At 43.3% G+C, this 19,845-nt stretch overlaps 1 protein-coding gene across 50 annotated transcripts in view; it reads right to left on the bottom strand.

The window, feature by feature from the left end:
* Positions 1-19,845, bottom strand: part of KIAA1217 — an 839,292-nt gene that overhangs the window by 32,872 nt on the left and 786,575 nt on the right. For 30 of the 50 annotated variants that reach the window (XM_077945980.1, XM_077945968.1, XM_015146625.3 and 27 more), the window contains 3 exons: positions 17,678-17,727; positions 12,333-12,499; positions 470-645 (listed from right to left, as the gene is read on the bottom strand). In XM_077945980.1, the coding sequence (XP_077802106.1) occupies positions 470-645; positions 12,333-12,499; positions 17,678-17,727 (393 nt within the window). Of the gene's footprint in view, positions 1-469; positions 646-12,332; positions 12,500-17,677; positions 17,728-18,269; positions 18,375-19,845 lie in introns of all 50 variants that reach the window. The other 20 variants (XM_077945978.1, XM_077945965.1, XM_001099259.5 and 17 more) reach the window with 1 other exon arrangement.

The following is a 19,845-nucleotide window of genomic DNA, read 5'->3' as shown; positions in this document are numbered from 1 at the left end:
TTGAGATGAAATATAGCCTTCCTATTTGTCACTGGGTTTTGCCATTTACTCCTTTTAATTTTGTGTATTGCTGAGCCCTGGAGGAGAGAGTATGAAGCTACAACTCTCTCTCTCTGTTCTTTTTTTTTTTTAAGATAGGATCTCCCTATGTTATCCAGGCTGGTCTCGAACTCCTGGACTCAAGCAATCCTCCCGCCTCAGCCTCGCGAGTAACTGGGACTACAGGTGTGAACTACCATGCCCAGCAATGCTGCAACTTTTAAAGAAATGCAGTCACCTGAGGACCACTGAATTTCCTGGGCCTCCATGGAAAGGTGCTGAAGTGTCCACATATACCACCATCAGCAGAACTCCAACTTATACACAGTAGGTGCTCAATAAAGAGAGGGCAACTGGGAAGGACCTCCTTAGCAACAATAATTTTCCTTTGCCGGTGAAACAGCTCAACATGCAAGTGACTGGCACTCACCACAACTTCTTGATGATCCTCTCTTCCTCATGAAGATATTTTTGTCTCTCTTGCTCCACCAGGACGCGCTGTCGCTGCACAGGATCCTCCAGTCTCTTCATTGTTTCTATCACTTTGCCACTGATTTCCAGCTCGGCCTTCTTCATCATCGCCCTCAGCAGTTCCTGGTTCTGCAGCTGTGAACACAAAAAATCAACTTCAGTGGGCGCTGCCTGCCTGAAATGGAGGTGAGTGAATGCCTTGAAGTCTTCAGAGCACTTTGGGTAGACAGCCCTGTGGCTGAATCTTTACTTATTTCAGTGAGAAAGGAAAGGGAGCAAAGACTGTACATACAGCTTCTTCCACCAACATCTGAATTTTGGCAGCCAACTGACAACCAGACTGCCTGCAAGACAAAGGATCCTTTTTCTACTCTGGTCAATGCATCACGGACAACAGGCATAAACTCTCATTGACGTATCTTTACAGGGAGCAGCACAGGGCACCTGCTTTGGAGCCAAGAAGACTTTGGGTCAAATTGCATACTCTCTCCCTAGCCCACTGTGAGACTTTGGGCCCATTACTTAGACTCCCTTGGTCTTCGTTTCCTTACCTCTAAGGATGGGGAATCCACTTTCCTTGGCCATTCTTGAGGGCTACATGAAATACCACATGGTATAGAACGGGAACTCAACACGTGGTGATTTGGCTATGAAATATATCAGTATCAGTTCAAAGAGGGTCCGTGTCCTTCTCATTCATATGATTCCACGTACCACGTACCACAAAATCACAGACCCTTAAAACATAGGACTTTAATGTTGGCAATGATAATGATTCTAGATGAGTCCAGGGTTCTTGGCAATTTATGAATTTCTCTAGATTGGAGGTAGGCTACCTGTATACAGAAGCTCACAATTTCCAAACAGTTCCCAGAACATTCTTGTTTCTCATCCCAGAGAATATAGGAGGTGGGAGCTTTATTCAGGCTTCACAAGAGTCTAGTTGAACACTTGAGTCCCTGGAGCAGGACAATTTTCTAACAGCAGATCCATCAAGTGAATTCACTCAATCAGCCTCCATAACAATAATGATATTATGCCTAGTATATCATCCCTAAAGTTCCACTGAAATATCATTTAACAAATTTCAATGGTTTCCTTTGTTTTCCGGTTTCATGAACTGGTTTATTGTCTCATGGGGGTGATGATGTCTTTGTCAACCGTCCATTATCTGTGTAAATTGAGGGGAAATGCAATCTGACCATGCCACCACCTGCTTAAAACCACATCATGCCTTCTGTTTTCTCTGAATAAAGACAAAACATTTCAACACAGGCCACAAGCAGAACCACCATTAGGTCCCAACGTCAGCGCTGCATGGTGACGAACTGGCCTCCGGGGGAAGAATGCCTGGGTTCAACTTCCAGTTTTACCACTTAGTAGATGTGTGACCATGGGCAAGCTATTAACCTCTGTGTCTATCCTAAAAAGGGGTAGTAATATCTCATAGCCCGTAGGTTGGTCATGGAGACTCGGTGAGACAATAAAATAAAGTGTCTGGCTCCAATCTAGACCTGAGCACATACCAGCCATTGCTATCAGGGAGCATGAACTAGTGGGTGGAGCCTGGCGTTTTGTCTGGGAGGGAACCACATAGAAATATACCACTTTTGGTTACTTTCTCTACAGGACTCATGATCATGCTCTCATACCACTTTTGCTAATGTCTTTTTATCGCGGTCTTAAAAACTAGTCAGTCACTATTTTGCTAAAAGGCACCTTTTTTTTTTTCGTTTGTTTTTTTTTGAGATGGAGTTTCATTCTTGTTGCCCAGGCTGGAGTGCAATGGCATGATCTCGGTTCACTGCAACCTCTGTCTCCTGGGTTCAAGCGATTCTCCTGCCTTGGCCTCCTGAGAAGCTGGGATTACAGGCATGCACCACCACACCCGGCTAATTTTGTATTTTTAGTAGAGACGGGGTTTCTCCATGTTGGTCAGGCTGGTCTCGAACTCCCAACCTCAGGTGATCCGCCCGCCTTGGCCTCCCAAAGTGCTGGGATTACAGGCAGGAGCCACCATGCAAGGCCAAAAAGCGCCATTTTTAGAGACTTTGTGCAGAGAACAACATCCTCCTATGCTCTCTCTGGCTACAGCCCATTCTCCAGGCACTGGGCAGACTGGTCCCTTGCCTTGTGGCTAATCTCCCTCCCTGCATGCACCTAGCACTCTGCTCCAATCATATATCATTTCAGTTCTTCATAGGGGCCAGTCTCCTTTTTTGTTTTTTGTTTTTCTGAGACAGAGTCTCACTCTGTCACCCAGGTGGAGCGCAGTGGTGTCATCGCAGCTCACTGCAACCTCCGCCAGACTCCTTTTTGCCAGGCCTTTGCACCTGCTATTCCCATCTCCCAGAATTCTGTTCCCCCCACCTGGTTAATTTCTGCCCTCCACAGAGTCTCTGGTACACTGTGTCTGGCATATTAGCAGAAAACTCAAAATACATCTGTTGAATGAATGAACTGAATGAATCAGTAACATTGATAAGAACAGGCAACAATGAAGAATCCAAAATTCTTCTCTAAATGGTTGAAACCTGCTGTGACCCATGGGCTCAGATAGGTGTTGGGATCAGCTCTTCCATGCCTTGTCTTGCTCTCACTGCAGGGATGTGGCAGGGCTACAGGTCAGCACTGTTCATATCGGTCAATTAGCCACACGCAGCAACACCACGTACTATCAAGATGATTCGCTCAACTTCAGTCCCTGTGTCTAATCCCACAGAGCTCCTGCCTTTGAAGGGGAGGGGGAATGAGTGATGACAGGGATGTGAGGGGAAAATGAGTAGATAACTAAAGGGGTCTAAGAGTGACCAATGCCCGGATCCCAACTGAGAGATTCTCATTTTACCAGTCTGAGGTACTGTCTGGTTGCTGGGAATTTCTAAAACTCCTCAGATGATTTGATTTGCCACCAAGGATGATTTCATGGCCTAAGAAAAGGGCTTTTGAATAGACAGATGATGTCACTGTGCCATGGGCTATGGGGCACAGCAGGGCACCTAACCCTCCTGCCCAAATTTTAAAACGAGCTTACGTAAATCTGGGGTCTGGTTAGATAGTGGATATTAACACTGGATATCACGCTAGACATCATTGGTGAAATATTTGAAATTCATAAAATTGAAAGGTGGGAAAAGTGAGGCCCTGAGAAGTTAAAGGACATGTTCAGGGTCTGCTTGGCAATTATAGAGCACAGTTAGGAATAGAACCAGGTCTTCTGAATTCAACTCATCAATTTCCCCAGCACCCCAAGTTGTTCTTCTAGCAAGGCAGGGAGCGTGCCATTCTGTTCACAGCTACAAGCCGTGTGTGGCACATGGTAGGTACCCAATACATACGGTTGACACTTGAACAACACAGGTTAGAACTGTATGCGTGGGTCCACTTATATGTAGATTTCCTTCCTCTTCTGCCACCCCTGAGACAGCAAGACCAACCCCTTCTCTTCCTCAATCTATTCAATGAGAAGACGATGAGGATGAAGACCTTTATGATGATCTACTTCCACCTAATGAATAGTAAATATATTTTCCCTTCCTTATGATTTTCTTAATAAGATTTTCTTTTCTTCAACTTACTTTATTGTCAGAATACAGTATGTATTTGAGACAGCAGACACGTGAAAAAAACAAACACAGTATACAATACCTACAACACACAAGACGTGTTAATCAACTATTATTGGTAAGGCTTCCACTCAGCAGTAGGCTATTAGTAGTTAAGTTTTGGGGAGCCAAAAGCTATGGATTTCTTACTGCGTGAGGGGTCAGCACCCCTAATCCCCCTGTTGTTCAAGGCACAACTGTATTTGCTTTATGAATGAATCGCAACATAATGTTTCTGAGAAGGATAAGAACATACTGGAAGAATACAACTGGGCATAATGTTTAAACACAACTAGACTTACTCCACTAGAAGAGGAGGAGAGGGAAAGGCTCTGTTTCAATTCTAGGCTTTGTTATCCTCCTGTCTAGAAAGCGGGGCCTTACAGGTACTAAAGGGGGAAGCTGTCATAGCTCACTGGCTGGCATGTGGGCAATGAGGAGTGAGTTGTGAATGAACAGAGTCTACACAGGTTCTCTGTCTGCTTTCCCAGTCCCCCCACCCTCCCTGCCTGGTGTTCTTGCCACTGTCTCCAGGCTGCAGGACAGTTCCTGCTTATCTGAGCACAGTGTAAAAAAGTGCTACATATAGGATGTGGATCACCATCTTTCTCTAAATGCTTCAAGTCAATTAGTTAATGGAAACTCAAATTGTTAAGTTGGTTTTTGCTTAAGAGGTGATACCTGCATTTTAATAGTTAAAATCAATTGTCTTGAGGCACAAAGTTTACAAACAATAAAACATATCCATCTTAAGTGCACAGTTCAATGAATTTTGACAAATGTATACACTGATGTAACCACTGCTGAAAAGACAGCTAAATATTTTATCACCCTAAAAAATTCCTTTGGGACCTTTTGCAATCAATCCCCAAACCCCAGCCCAAAAAACCACCAGTCTGCTTTCTGTCATCATAGATGAGTTCTTTGTGTTCTAGAACGTTATAAAAATGTAATTATATAACATGTGCTCCTTTGTGTCCAGCTTCTGTTGTTCAGAATATTTTTTTCTGAGATCCAGCCCTGTTGCTGAGGTTTTCAGTGATTCATTATTTTATTGCTGAGTGGCATTTCATTGTACAAATAGATATAACAAAATTTTAATATTTGTGTACATTGACTTGATTCTTGTGATCTTGCTCAAGTCACTTATTTCTTTTCTTTTCTTTTTTTTTTTGAGATGGAGTCTCACTCTGTCGCCCAGGCTGTAGTGCAGTGGCACGATCTCGGCTCACTACAAGCTCCGCCTCCCGGGTTCACACCATTCTCCTGCCTCAGCCTCCTGAGTAGCTGGGACTCCAGGCACCTGCCACCACACCCAGCTAATTTTTTTTTGTATTTTTAGTAGAGACGGGGTTTCACCATGTTGCCAGGGTGGTCTCGATCTCCTGACCTTGTGATCTGCCCGCCTTGGTCTCCCAAAGTGCTGAGATTACAGGCGTGAGCCACTGTGCCTGGCAAGTCACTTATTTCTAGTAGCATGTTTTGTAGATTCCATTTAATGCTACATGTATACAATCATGTCATTTGTGAGTAAAGCGAATTAGACATTTTACTTTTCCATTTGCGTGCCTCTCTTTCTTTCTCTAGCCATACTAAACTTGCTACAATCTTCAGTACAGTGTTAAACAGATGTGAGTGTAGGTTTCTTGGCCTTGTTCCTGATTTTTTGGGGAATGTGTTTAGTGTTTCACCATTAACTATGTTTTCTGTATGTCATTCACAAATGTTGTTTATCAAGGTAAGGAAGCTTCCTTCTACTTCCAGAGTGCTGTTTTTATCATTGATGCTAAATTTTGTTACGTGCTTTTTTCTGCATTTATTGAAATATGATTTTTCTGTTAATAAGGTCAAATACATTGATTTTTTTTCATATTAAAACAGTCTTGCATTCCTGGAATAAAACCCCAGGATAATGTATTATCCTTTTTATATATTGCTGGATTCAGTTACTAATGTTTTCTTAAGGATTTGTTACATATATTTTCATGAGGGATATTGGTTTGTGGTTTTCTTGTCTTATAATATCTTTGTCTGGTTTTGCTCTTAGGGTAATGCAGGCTTCATAAATGAGTTAGGAAGTATTCTCTGTTTTCTAAAAGAATTTCTTTCTTTCAATACTTTAAAGACGTCATTCCACTGTTGTGACTTGCCTTTTGTTTCTGATGAGAAGTTGGCATTAATTCTTAATTATGATTCCCTGTATGTAATGGGTTTTCTCTCCACCCCCAGCTGCTTTGAAGATTTTTCCATTTATCCCTGGTGTTTAGCAATTTGATTACCACGTGCTTTGGTGTAATTTCCATTGTGCTTACCATTCTAGGGGTTCATTGAGCTTTTTTGGTCTGTGGATTTACAGCTTTCATCAAATTTGGAAAAAAATCAGTCATTACCTTTTTGAATATTTTTCTCTTTCCACTCAAGCTTTTATTAATATTATCTCACTGGTCACTACATTTTAATTCATTTTCTTTAGTCTTTTGTGTCTCTATACTTCAGTTTGAACAGTTTCCATTGCTGTTTTCAGAATGACTGACATTTTGGACAGTGGTTAGTCTTCTGTTAAGCACATTTGGATATTGTTTTTCAACTCTTGAAAGCACCACTTGGATATTTTTTATATCTTCCATTTCTTTCCTCATTATATTCATGTCTTCCTTTAAATCCCTGAGAATAATTATAATAGCTGTTTTGAAGTCCCTGTTGCTGATTTCATTATCCCTGCCACGTCTGGTCGATTTCTCTTGACAACTTTTCTTAAGGTTATAGGTCACATTTTTCAGCATCATCACATGTCTAGTAATTTTTGAGTGGATACTGGGCATGGAGCTTTCAATTTTGTTGTTTTCCTTTACAGATTTTGGATTTTCTCTGGTCGACAGTCCAGTTACTTGTGGATCAGCTTTGTCCTTTGAAGGCATTTTTAAAGCTGTTAGGTTAAATCTAGGGTAGTCTTTCCTCTGGGGCTAGTTAAGTGCTAAGACTGAAGCATAGTCCTTCTCCGAGCTCTACAAAATGCCCGGGTGCTCAACAAGGCCGCTTCACTTTTTGCTTTTCAAAACATGAACATCTCCCAGGCCTGTGTGAACTTCCGGAACTTTTTGACTTACAGCCCCCCACTTAGTCTTTGCCTGGCTGATCGGCTGCTTTCATACTGTACATGCTTGGCTTAGCATTCAATAACAGACCCATTTATTGATGTAGTTCTTTCTCTGCAGAGCTTTCTTGTGTGTGGTACTCCAGTCCACCAATTCTAGCTGTTTCAGCTCTCTAAACTTTGGTCTTATCTCCTCAACTCACTGTCAGTGCCACACTTGGGTTTTTCCTTCCTGCACCAAGATTTGAAAAGTGCCTCCAGGCAGAAAGCTGCGTCAGTTGTAGGTTTTTTCCCCATTCTCCTAAGGATTACAGTCCTGTCTAATTTCTGAAAACATTTGTTTCATACATTTGTTTATTTTTCAGTTTTCTAGTTGTCAACAGTGGGTGGCGGGGGGCAAGTAGAGTTGCAGTTATTCCTCATAGCAGGAAATCTAATTTATTGAAAATGCCTTGACATTTTTATAAGCACTCTTAGACAGAAACAATGCTCTTGTCCATTAAAATTTTAATTGGACCAAATAAGTTATCCAAATCACTTCATGGAAAAACTAGAAAACTGCCTAAACCTAATTCCACCCACCTGAAAATGGGCCTATATCTCACATACTCAGTTTTGATTTCTTAGGTAAAATCTAAGACTATCAGTCTTGCCAACAATGGATAATGTAATTGGACTGATTTTGCTGTCTAGCAGTGACATGAAACAGTGGTTATACCACGAATCAGAAAGTTTCAGGAGGAAAGCCAGACCTCAGAATGACTCCCGATCCCACCTGGATCCACTCTCTCAGGCTTCAGGGAACAAGACAAGGGATGCCTGGTCACAGCTATATAACCCGTGTTATTGGGGTACTGTCTCCCCATCTTAGAAAGCCTCTTGTTGTCTGAAGATCTGACTAGAGCTTGGTACATTGTAAGCAGCCTAATCGTCAAGCCCTGTACTCGTTCTGTTTATTCTTCTTGGCAGGGGAAGCAGGTCTGTTGCACATGGGAAACTCCAACATGCTTTTCTCGGGGATCTGCATTCCCATGACCATTGTTATATACCTCAGAAGATAAATGAGACCCTGGCATATTTCCACGAGGTGCTATCTTATAAAAAGACACATTAAGGAAACTGTGTTGAATTTTATCATTTCAAATACAAGGGCTCTATGCACTACTATGTTTATTTTTTATGTTGATATTTTACCTTCTCCTTCTCTTGGAAAGAGATAGTAAATTCTCAGGAGTCCTACAAATGTAATGCTAAGTTCAGAACAACCCAGTTTTTTATTTATCAGGAAGCAGAACAAAGAGATTGGGTGCAAGGAAAAAATTGTGGGGATGCAAGAAGTTGGAGGTCTCCATTCTCTCTTTAGGCCAAGTCTTATCTGGCCTCCACAGAACCTGTACTATCTCTTCCAGAAGCTTCTCTCTCTCCTCAAGCGCCCACAAGGAGGGGCAGAAGTGCAGTCACTTCTGTGGATATGGGATGACTTTAGTAAAATCCAAGTAGTGTGGCATTCTGGGAAAAAGATGTTCATTATTTAGAAAAAGTGGACTTTTTTCAAAATGACGTCAGGAAAGGTAACAGGCAAATATAATCATCATTGGAGGAGAACATCTGTTAGGTACAAAACCTTGAGAAAATCCTTTCTCGTTGTTGCTAGCTAATTACAGACCCAACTGTTACTTGGGAATGGGAATAACATGCTATAAAGGTTCCGTAGAGCTCTCATATCAATTGTAGCTAGCAGAGAACATATTAGATTTGCCACTGGGAATGAGGTGCATTGTTTGAAGTCAAGGCTTTAAGTCCTTGGTAATAGTTGACTATCTCAACATTTCCAGGAGGTGTCTTGATGGATTAAGCATTCATATTACCTGAGAGCAGGAGTTTTTACCCTGGAATGTTCTAGAGTCACCAGTGCCTAGCCTCCAGTCCATGCCAGTGAAGTCAGACTCTGGCCGTGGTGCCTGAGCGCTGGCATTTCTGTTAATAGTTTCAGGTAATTCTAATGAGTAGCCAGGATTGAGAACCTCTCTTGGACTGATAACTCCTGTGAAACTGGAGAGCAGAAGATAACATGGACAAGCTTTTAGTGGTTCCCTTGATCTTCTGCTTAGGTTCCCTTTGTCCCTTTGAAATCTACCCAACCCAATGTGTCTGCAACAAATTTCTGTTCCTGAGAATAATCCATCAATTTTGAAAATGAAATGCTCAAATAGGATATGCTCTACAGTCTAGGATTTTCCAGTGATTTAATTATCTAATTACTGGAGCTGGCTGCCAAGCACAAATGGTTTTATTCCGTTTCACTATTTTATAACACAGTTCAAAGAACATTTGAATTTCTAATTCAATTTTTGTTCTTTTGAGACTAGTCTAGTGTTTCGTATATCTCTAATGATAGCTCCATTATTGGACTTATAACCACTGTGGGACTGCTGTTCATTTGTGGTATATAATACTGCACATGTTGAAGGAGAATTGGTTCCAAGATAGCTTAATTATTCTAAACTGTTTTTGTCTCACGTAGACTCCCATGATTGAAAAGACAGAAGTTTGATGGGGAGGAAAGCTGAATGAGACCCGGGGAATACAGAGACAGAGGTAGAAACGGTAACAGCCAGGTTAGGAAACACCATACTTATTTTTCCCCGTGAGTCTGCACTTTAGAACTGCCCAACCTCCCAGGCTCAAAAGCACATTTGCTCACTGTTCTTTATTCCCAGAAAGCCAGAAAAGTTGAGTAGTTCTGGAACAACAAAGAAACTTGTGTGGTTAACACAGCATTCCCAGACCTTGACCAAAGACCTTCTTTGTTTAAGAAAACTGCTCTTTTTCACACAGCTGCACAGTTCAAGGGTTGCGAGGAGAGACAAGTGTGGGAGATCCGTCCCAGCCGGCCACAGCCCCAAACTACACCCGCCGCTGATGGGGTGATGCTGTAGCTACAGACATCAAGATAGCCTTGGTATCAAATTCACCTCTAACGCCTGTGAAATTCCCAGGGGAAGTGTGGCATTTATGCTAAAGCAATTCCATCCCTGTCCCCAAACCGACAAATGCTCACTTTTGAGAGCAGTTAGGTCTTTCCATACAAATGATAGATATGTTTTTCTCATGGGGTGCAATGAGGAAGTAACAATTTCCAAACGGCCAGCAGATGGTGCCAAAAGGCAGGAGCAGCGAAAGGAGGGGCTTAACCTCCAGGAGCCCCAGGTAAGAAAGAACTTGGGAGCTGACGGGCCCCCTCTGAACTGCAATTGTGTCCTTTGGCCTGCAGAGTACTTAGTAATCGGTTTTTAATTACTTTCCAACATTTTTAAATGGTGGTAATTCATGTAAAACCTATGTCTCCAGATTCGCTTGAAATATTGAAATATCTAGAAACACTGGATACTAATTCTAAAGGTTAAGAGCCAGTTGGAACTGAGTGGCTACCAGCCTTTAAAGGGGCCAATTTACTGTGGTCTCTCCTCCGTTTCACTTACAATTGCTGCCTGGACACTGAAGACATGTAACTTTGTCACCCCTGACACAACCCAGCCCAACCTGTACACTTCATTTCATTGCAATGTGTCTTTAAAATTGCAAAGCAAGGAGAAGCTAATGCAAAGGATGGAACCATCACAGATGATGCGATTCAATAGGGTATGTAAATGAATTTGCATCGGATGTCCGAGGTATCTGGGATGTTGCCTAAGAGACAGAGTAGCCTTTGGAGATCTGAGCATTCGCTCTTCTAGCAACCCTCATGATCTATGCAGGGACCTAGGGGCAGGTGTCTCAAACCAGATGCCTTTCAGTGTGTTTTCTGGTAGGCAGAGGGCAAGGGGAAATTGTTTTCTTAGCCTTCATTAGGTGGTTAAACGACATAGGGCTCGTGCCATCGCTGTGTTGAACAAGAACTGTGATTGGAAGCCTTTTTCCTATTAGAGGAAAGGGCTCAGGAGGTTGCATCCCCATGGCTGCTCCAGGATCCTGGATACATTTATCTTTTTTTTTTTTTTTTTTTTTTTTTGAGACATAGTCTCAGTCTACTGCCCAGGCTGGAGTGCAGTGGTTGCTATCCTGGCTCACTGCAACCTCCGCCTCCCATGTTCAAGTGATTCTCGTGCCTCAACCTCCCCAGTAGCTGGGATTATAGGAACACACCACCAGGCCCTGCTAATTTTTGTATTTTTAGTAGAAATGGGGTTTCACCATGTTGGCCAGGCTGGTCTCGAAGTCCTGACCTCAAGTGATCCACCCGCCTCGGCCTTCCAAAGTGCTGAGATTACAGGCGTGAGCCACGACACCTGGCCGTATCTTCTCGCAACATTTGGATTATGAGCATCCGGAAGTCAGGGAGGATGTCTGTATACAGCCTAGGCGAGCACTGTATCCTCAACACCTAACCTACCAGCCAGGCCAGGGAGGTGGGAAAAGGTGCACAGAGCAAATATGTGGTCTCATGCAGAGACGTACATCTCTACCTCCTTATTACCCAGGGCCAGGAGACAGCTTATTCTGCTTTGGCAGATTTATGGGATTTGTTGACCAAGATTCGTGACCTGAAGGGTCACTTACCCTGATTCCCGTAGAGTTCATACATTTCTTAACAATAGAAAAGAGCAAGGAAAGGATGGATCACAGTATCTGAATGAAATGCAGATGTTTTTCTTAACAAATCACCATGGTGGTTTTTTTTCCTTATGAATTCATCTTCTATTCTAAACTCATAGTTCTAAATACATCACAGATCCTTGCAAAAAAATGAAAAAAAAAAAAAGGCTTGGCTGACTATCCACCTTTGTGCCTGTTCAGTGTGGAGGAGGATGGAGCCTCCAGGCTGTCAGAAGGCAGCCTTCACTGGCTGTCGGCATGCTCCCTGGGGCCCCTCTCCTTTCAGCTCTTCTCCAAAAGCAAACGCCCCAGAGTCTGTTCCTGCGTAAAAGCACACATAGCTTAAAGAAGTGGCTATAGATTGACTGTAGTTGCAATGGAAGGCTCTAGACCTGGATAGCGTGTGTGAGAGAGGAAGCCACGCTGTTACGGTTCTATATTTTCTAGGTCTCATGGAGCCCCTAGGAAAAGGAAGGTAGGAAGAGCTCAGGGCAACCGAGACAGAGGCTGCCGTGCATGAGGAATACCTGGAGCTGCCGCATCTGCTGGAGCTGGAGCCTGAGTTCCGCCACGCTCCGCCTCATCTCCAGCAGGCTCATGTGGATGGCCGAGGTGCCTGCAGGTGGAGGCTGGCTGGGAGGCACTGTGGACTCCAGAGCACTGAGCGTCTTCCCACCAGACACATGGGGAGTTCCTATGAGAAAAGTGCATCAGAGAACTCAGAAGGCCACAAAGGAAAGTCTAAGCTATGCATCCCATCCCAATGCAGATGACTGGTAGTTCTAAAAAGGCCCATTTCTCTCATTACAAAAAAAAAAAAAATGCATATATATGAATCATGCAGTGTTATAGTATGCAGTGTGCAATAATCACATTCTAGAAGTTTAGTAAGAAAGTGCCATAGGAAGGCAGGCCACAGAGCTGTCTATGCTCCCATCTATCTATTGACTGATTGATCTATCAATTGATCAATCTTGTTTACGGTTTTTTTTTTCAATTTAATTTTTTTTCTTTTCTTAACCTCTGGAAGAAGAGCCTGTTTAAACACACAGGTTTGCATAGAGAAAAGCTTAGAAGTATATAAAAGTGTTAATTGTATCTCCAGCCATGGTATTCCAATATAAGTTTTTTGTTGTTGTTGCTGTTGTTGTTGTTTTTACTATTTTTTATTTTTGAGAACACAGTCTCACTGTATCGCCCAGGCAGGTCTCAAACTCCTGGGCTCACACTATCCTCCTGCCTCTGCCTCCCTAAGAGCTAGGATTACAGGCATGAGCCACTGCACTCAGCCACTTTTTTGTATTTTTAAAATCTGCATACTGAATATCTGTAATTTTATAATAGAAAAAAACTGATTTTAAAATTCCGAGACCTAATATAGAGTGCTTATGTGACTATTTCCTGGATGGCAAATGTAACCTAAGGACATGCAACTTATTTCTGGGCAGAGATTCGGCCAATCGCCAAGCGGAGACTAGTAAGAACTGGGTACCGTCCCGAATCCCTTCAGATTTCCAAAATCAAAAGAAGGAGGGCGTCTGCACACAACTCCTTTAGTAAGAAAATAAGGCAAGATGCAAAAACCCTTCAGGAGAGGGCTCTAACAGCGACAATGTGATTCTATGGAACAGGTACCCGGAGAAGAGGCTGGGTCCATGTTACTAATAAACACACACATACCACACACACACAAACACACACACACACACACACACACACACACACACACACACACACACACACACTTCGGCTCAGTTCCTTTTCCTGTAAAGGGTCAAGTGCAAGCTTTGTCGCAGGCCAGCTGGCCTTGCAGGACAGAGCACTGCGGCCACTTGCAGACCCTGGAGTGGCTCTAGTGTGGTGGTAGCCTGTCTTCCCATCATGGCTCAGCCATTTCGGGAACCTTTCCCTCTCCAGCACACACAACTCAACCAGGCCTCAGTGGAGCTCAGAGTGGCTCATGAGCCAGGAAGCTCCCTGCAACTATCCTCTTTCTTGCTTGGCCTTGGCGACACCGATGCTGCCGGAGCCCCATTCTCTTTATCCTTGAATGACCATCCAAATAGGGCCAATCTCCCAGCCCCTCCAATGGCCCTCTTGGGGAGGCAGCAGGGGAGCAGGCCAGAAGGCATTTTAAAGGACTGACAATGGAGCTCCAGGAGACCTGAAAGCAAGCTTTTCGTTATCTTTTTTCTTTTTTGACACAGAGTCTCACTCTGTCTTGACTAGGTTGGAGTGCAGTGGCTGCAATGGAGTGCAGTGGTGTGGTCTCAGCTCACTGCAGCCTCTGCCTCCTGGGTTCAAGCAATTCTCCTGTCTCAGCCTCCCGAGTAGCCGGGACTACAGGTGCGAACCAAGACAGCTGGCTAATTTTGTATTTTTAGTAGAGATGGGATTTCACAATGTTATCCAGGCTAGTCTCGAACTCCTGACCTCAGGTGATCCGTCTGCCTCAGTCTCCCAAAGTATAGGGATTACAGGCGTGAGCCACCATGCCCAGCCAACAACCAAATTCCTTTATGGAATCTACACTCATTTTTAAAGTATCTTCATCTATAACCTCTTAATCCACTATATTTGGTTCATGTAATAGCTCCATCATTCCCTGAAATGGCTCTTTATGTTCATTTCAGCGATCTTCTAGTTGTCACCCTGTGGACTCTCTCCTAGGCTGACATGACTTTGCTTCAATGTGACACTGAGCTTTGTCAGCCACTTCTTTTCAGTCACTTTGAAACTTTCCATCATCTTCTTCCCTTTCTGCTGCTCTGTCTTGGTCAATCTCTTTTCTAACTCCTTCCTCTGCCAACCTTTTAAGTCCTGACATGTTGTGTTGCTGGGTCCACTTCTCTTCTGGATGGACATGCTTTCTAGGGAGGTCACTTCTGCTACCACCTGCCAAGGTCTCCCGCACCCTCGTCTGCAGCACACAATTATCTTCAGATCCACATACCAATGCCTTCACGCCACTACTGAACTTTTCCATAAGTAAGTCAAATTCATTATTTCCACTCGTCTTCCCCAAACCTCTTTCTGTCTCTATGGGCCTAATTTTATTATATATATAATTTCAATAGCTTTTGAGGAACAAGTAGTTTTTGGATACATGGATGAATTGTATAGTGGTGAAATCTGAGATTTTAGTGCACCCATCACCCGAGTAGTGTATCTTTTATCCAATTTATAGTTTTTTATCCCTCACCCCCTCCCATCCTGCCTGCTTCTGAGTCTTCAATGTCCATTATAATAAGGGCCTAACTTTAGCCAGTGGTACCACTATCTACTCAATTATCAGCCAGGCAGGCTGTCACTTTTTTTTTTTTTTTTTTTTTTTGGAGACAAGGTCTTGCTCTGTCACTCAGGCTGGAGTGCAGTGGCTTGATCTCGGCTCACTGCAGCCTTGACCTATTCAGGCTCAAGCAATCCTCCCACCTCAGCCTCCCAAGTATGTGGGACTATAAACGTGTACCACCATGCTAATTTTTTGTAGAGACAGGGTCTTGCAATGTTGCCCAGGCTGGTCTCAAACTCCTGGTCTCAAGCAATCCTCCCACTTTAGCCTTCCAAGGTCCTGAGATTACAGGCATGAGGCACCATGCCTGACCTGGCTATCATTCTTACTAACTGTGTGGCTTTGGATAACTAACCTAACCTCCCTGAGCTTCTGTCTCCTTTCATGTAAAATATGGGTAATGACATCTTCCTTATAGGGTTTTGTGTGTTAAATGATTGAATGCGCAGTATAAAAATCTTTGAGATGGGAGGTTCCATCTGTTCTCTCTCCACAGTAAACTACACATTCCTTAAGTAGCCAGGAAGTCTAGGTTTTCCTTTACTCTTGGCCAGATGAGTTCCTTGACTTCTATATAATTCCGTTTACTTGTCTACAGAACAGGGATAATACTTGTCTTGTAGCTTACTTCCTAGGATTCTGGAAGAATTATTCTATTTTGTGCACTATACAAGGCTGCTATGGCAACGAAGCCCCTGTGGACGATATCTTGCCCTGATACGTTAGAGTGAGAAAGTCCAAACTAGCAGAGACGTGGGGAGTGAGCCCACGTGCACATCGCCAGTGGCATTGCAAATCAGCTCGGCCATTCAGAAGAGAAAACTAGCAGCATGTCACCATTGCCACTGAACTGTCCCTTTGGATTCACTGATTCCACTTTGGGAAATATATCTGAGGAAATGGCACTGGCTCCTTTCCCCACATTTGAAAAGAAATTGACAAGAGGTTTTAGAACAAAGAAATGAAACCACCTATAGATCTTTAAAGGGACTGAGGAATCTAAACATAAAAGGAGTTAAAATGACAGGCATATGATGATGTGTGTCACGTGTGTGGATATGTGTTCAGTTTTCTTCTCTGGAACATGAGAATAAAAATTGTATCTCTCCCTGGGTGCTGTGGTAAGGAGTTCATGAGTGAATGCATGAAAAGCACATAGGAAGCACTCACTACGTATTTATGATTATTATTATTCTCTAAAAAGCAAAAAGAAATAAAAGGATCATACAAAACAGCACGTAGATTCTGATTAGAGCAGTGCTTTCAGATATGAGTCATTTCTAGAATGGACTACAGAAGGATGGGAGCTTTTAATATTTAGTAGTTTCCTTTCTTCTCCCTAAGTTTACAATACATTTTAAAAAATGAATAAATTAAGTATCTCCGAAACAAACTGGCAATTGCTCTGAAGACAAGTGTAGCAATTTCCGTGAAATAATTCTCTGGCTTCGGCCAAGGCCACGGATTGATTTCTAAGCAACACAACAAATCCCATCAGGATCAGGAACGCTGGCAGAGTGAACCTGTTGGCCTTGTAGCTAAATTATGCTCAGCCAGAGGAGAACCACGACCAACAGAGTCCTAAACTGAAGTTCTCAAATCTGTCTACTCTACCGTGCTGCACAAAACTAGTACACGTGGCTTCCCTAAATTTGGGGTTTCACCCAACTTGCCATATGCTTTCTGTGTAATTTAGTATCTGAATGTGTTCCTGCTAAGGATTTCTATTTCTAACCCGATGAGAGGAAAGACCTCATCTTCTTGCAGAGGCCTGGCTTGAGATTGCTGGATGAGACATTCATTGCAAAGACCTGGATACTAGTGAATGCCACTACTAACAGAACTGGGCTCTCTTTCTGGGGAATGCTGGCATTTAAAAAGCAGGCCCTGTCATCTGTCATGAGATTAAAAAGATAAAAAGCAGGCCCTAGGCCAAATACTCCTTTTTCTCCCATCTGGACACTGGTCATTCCTTATTGGCTACTGTCCCTTCTCATCCATCCCCATATTGCAGCTGGGCTGATGTCCTTCCCCGGTGTACAACCTTCCGATGGCTTCACGTTACACTTAGAACAATTTTAAATTCCCTTTACTGGACAACCCTTCTTCCCCCTAAGTCGTCTTCATCCTTCCGGGTTTAGTTTGTGTCACTTCATCCTTCCAGGCTTAGTTTGTGTCACTTCCTCCGGGGACTGCCCTTGGTATAGGCTAGTCCGATTGGTGAAGCATTTATCCTGCACTTTTAAACACTCGACACACATAAAATTACTTGTCCCATTTCCATCTTCCCCATTGAATTCTAAGTTCTAGGCAGGCAGCCCCATGTCTGCGAGATGCCCACCGTATGGCCCTATCAATGAACAAATGAGTGAATGAATGAAAACCAAAGGGAAAAGATGGTGCTTTGCCCCCTGAATTAATGAATAAATCTGGAATTTCAGTATTAGCAGGAATATCTAGGAATCCTCTGACATCGTACCAAATAAGTGACTTAGGGAAATGTCAAACATTTCTGAGACAAGTCAGGACTCATCCCAGGCAGCCCACAGGCCTCCTACAACTCCAAAAACACTCACTTACCTGCACTATCTGTGTGGTTCCTGTTGGCTGTGGTTTTCATCATTTTCTCGCTGAATAAAAGGAAAAAAGAGTCAGCTATGCAGTTTCCAAAATGCCTTTTATTTTTTCTTTTAGCCCATTCCATTCACTATTTGAAGCAATTGGCAGTGATGGGATTAAGCAATGAAGGTATTTTAGCATCAGCATCACAATTGGCCAGGATGGAAAAGGCTTCCCGGGTGTGCACCTGACACTGGGGGTGGAATGCAGCCAGGCTCACTTGTGACTTTCAGATGATGGCGACGTGGACACGCAAGGGGGGTGGTTGCAGGCACTGCATGGTGAGTGGTCCATGAAGCCACATGCACTGGGAAGCCCATTTACCTTCTTGGGCCAAAGTGTTACCTTCGACCAAGAATTACCAGAAGGAGGAAAAAAAAAAAACCAAACCCCAAAAAACAAACAAACAAAAATGCCCATGATCCATAGAGATGTGAATATTTTCAGCCTTGAAATGATTACAAGGAAACAGATTTGAATGAATGAATTATCTTAATGATTAAAAGAGAAACAGATTGAATTATTGTTTTTCATTGGCTGTCTTCTTTTTTACCTAGATGCATCTTTGCTATAACTTGTAATAGGCCCTTTAAAAAGTGCAGACTGAACGAGGCCAGTTAAACTGGCAATCTGTTTCTCCATGGCTTGCATCCTCTCTCTGTAAAACAAGAGAATTGTTTGTTAAAGCTCTATTGACTTTCAGACCGGTTTGTCCAGGTGGATGCACCACCCAATGGTTATAAAAGGTACCACCTAGAAGGCTGTGGAAGTTCACCCAACCTGGCTCAGGAACGTGAAGAGCCGCACATCCCCAGCTGAGGCCAAGATTCGTGATCAGTGTTCAGTATCAAGTCAGTGACCTGACTGGCTAAAAAAAAGACACAGCATGGACCAACAGCGGCCTCCTGGAAAAGTGAAAAATTTCTCCCTTGGAAACAATCCTGTTTGCACATCCTGTGTTTTTTGAGTCTTTCTGCCCTGCTTTCTTTCTTTCACCTTGCACAAAAGGGCTGTTTCCTAGCATGGCAGTGTCCCAGGCCAGATCTCACTGAGCTGCACACATTTCTATGCCGTACACCTCAGCTGGGAGGCTGCTGAATGGTTTTGGTATAAATGATGGAGATGTTTGCTGTGTGGGTAGTAACACTTGTGTCACAGCTTAAGGGCAACACAAACATGTCTCTCTTTTTTTTTTTTTTTTGAGATGGAGTCTTGCTCTGTTGCCCAGGCTGGAGTGCAGTGGTGCCAAATCTGCTCACTGCAAGCTCCGCCTCCCGGGTTCATGCCATTCTCCTGCCTCAGCCTCCCAAGTAGCTGGGACTATAGGTGCTCGCCACCACTCTTGGCTAATTTTTTGTATTTTTAGTAGAGACGGGGTTTCACCTTTTTAGCTAGGATGGTCTCGATCTCCTGACCTTGTGATCTGCCTGCCTTGGCCTCCCAAGGTGCTGGGATTACAGGTGTGAGCCACTGTGCCCTGCCATGTCTCTTCTTTAGATAGTGGAGAAATATGACTGAAACCTGTCCGGGCACGGTGGCTTAGGCCTGTAATCCCAGCACTTTGGGAGGCTGAGGTGGGCGGATCACCTGAGGTCAGGAGTTTGAGACCAGCTTGGCCAACATTGTGAAACCCTATCTCTACTACCAAGATCGCACTACTGAACTACAGACAGGGCAAAAGAGCAAGACTGTCTCAAAAACAAAAAACAAACAACAACAACAAAAAACCCAAGTATTTGAAAGTAGGATTTGATGTTAGATCTAATGTCATCGGAACTTTAGCCTGGAGGCTTTTACAGAATCGTGCAGGAAAACGAGTATCCCTAACAGCTTGGCCATCTCAAGACGTTAATGAAAAATTTCCCAATGATTTCCATACACAGATACTGCTCCCTTCTCTCCAGGGCTCTTTGATGCTTCATTACAGTTTAACTGGCATTTGAAATAGGCTCACATTTCTAGACCTCAGACAACGGACGTTTTGCAGAACTATTGCCATTGTTTTCAACACATCGTTAAAAACAACAATACAAGTAAGTGAATAGAGGCTTCACATGTCACCTCATGTGAATTCAGTTATGCATACTTCGTAGTCCAAAACAGGAAAAGGAGAGAGAAGAACAATGTAT

Source organism: Macaca mulatta, chromosome 9 (assembly GCF_049350105.2).
Source record: "Macaca mulatta isolate MMU2019108-1 chromosome 9, T2T-MMU8v2.0, whole genome shotgun sequence".
Taxonomy (NCBI): domain Eukaryota; kingdom Metazoa; phylum Chordata; class Mammalia; order Primates; family Cercopithecidae; genus Macaca; species Macaca mulatta.
The sequence above is the reverse complement of the archived record's forward strand: the minus strand, read 5'-3'. Positions and strand labels throughout refer to the sequence as shown.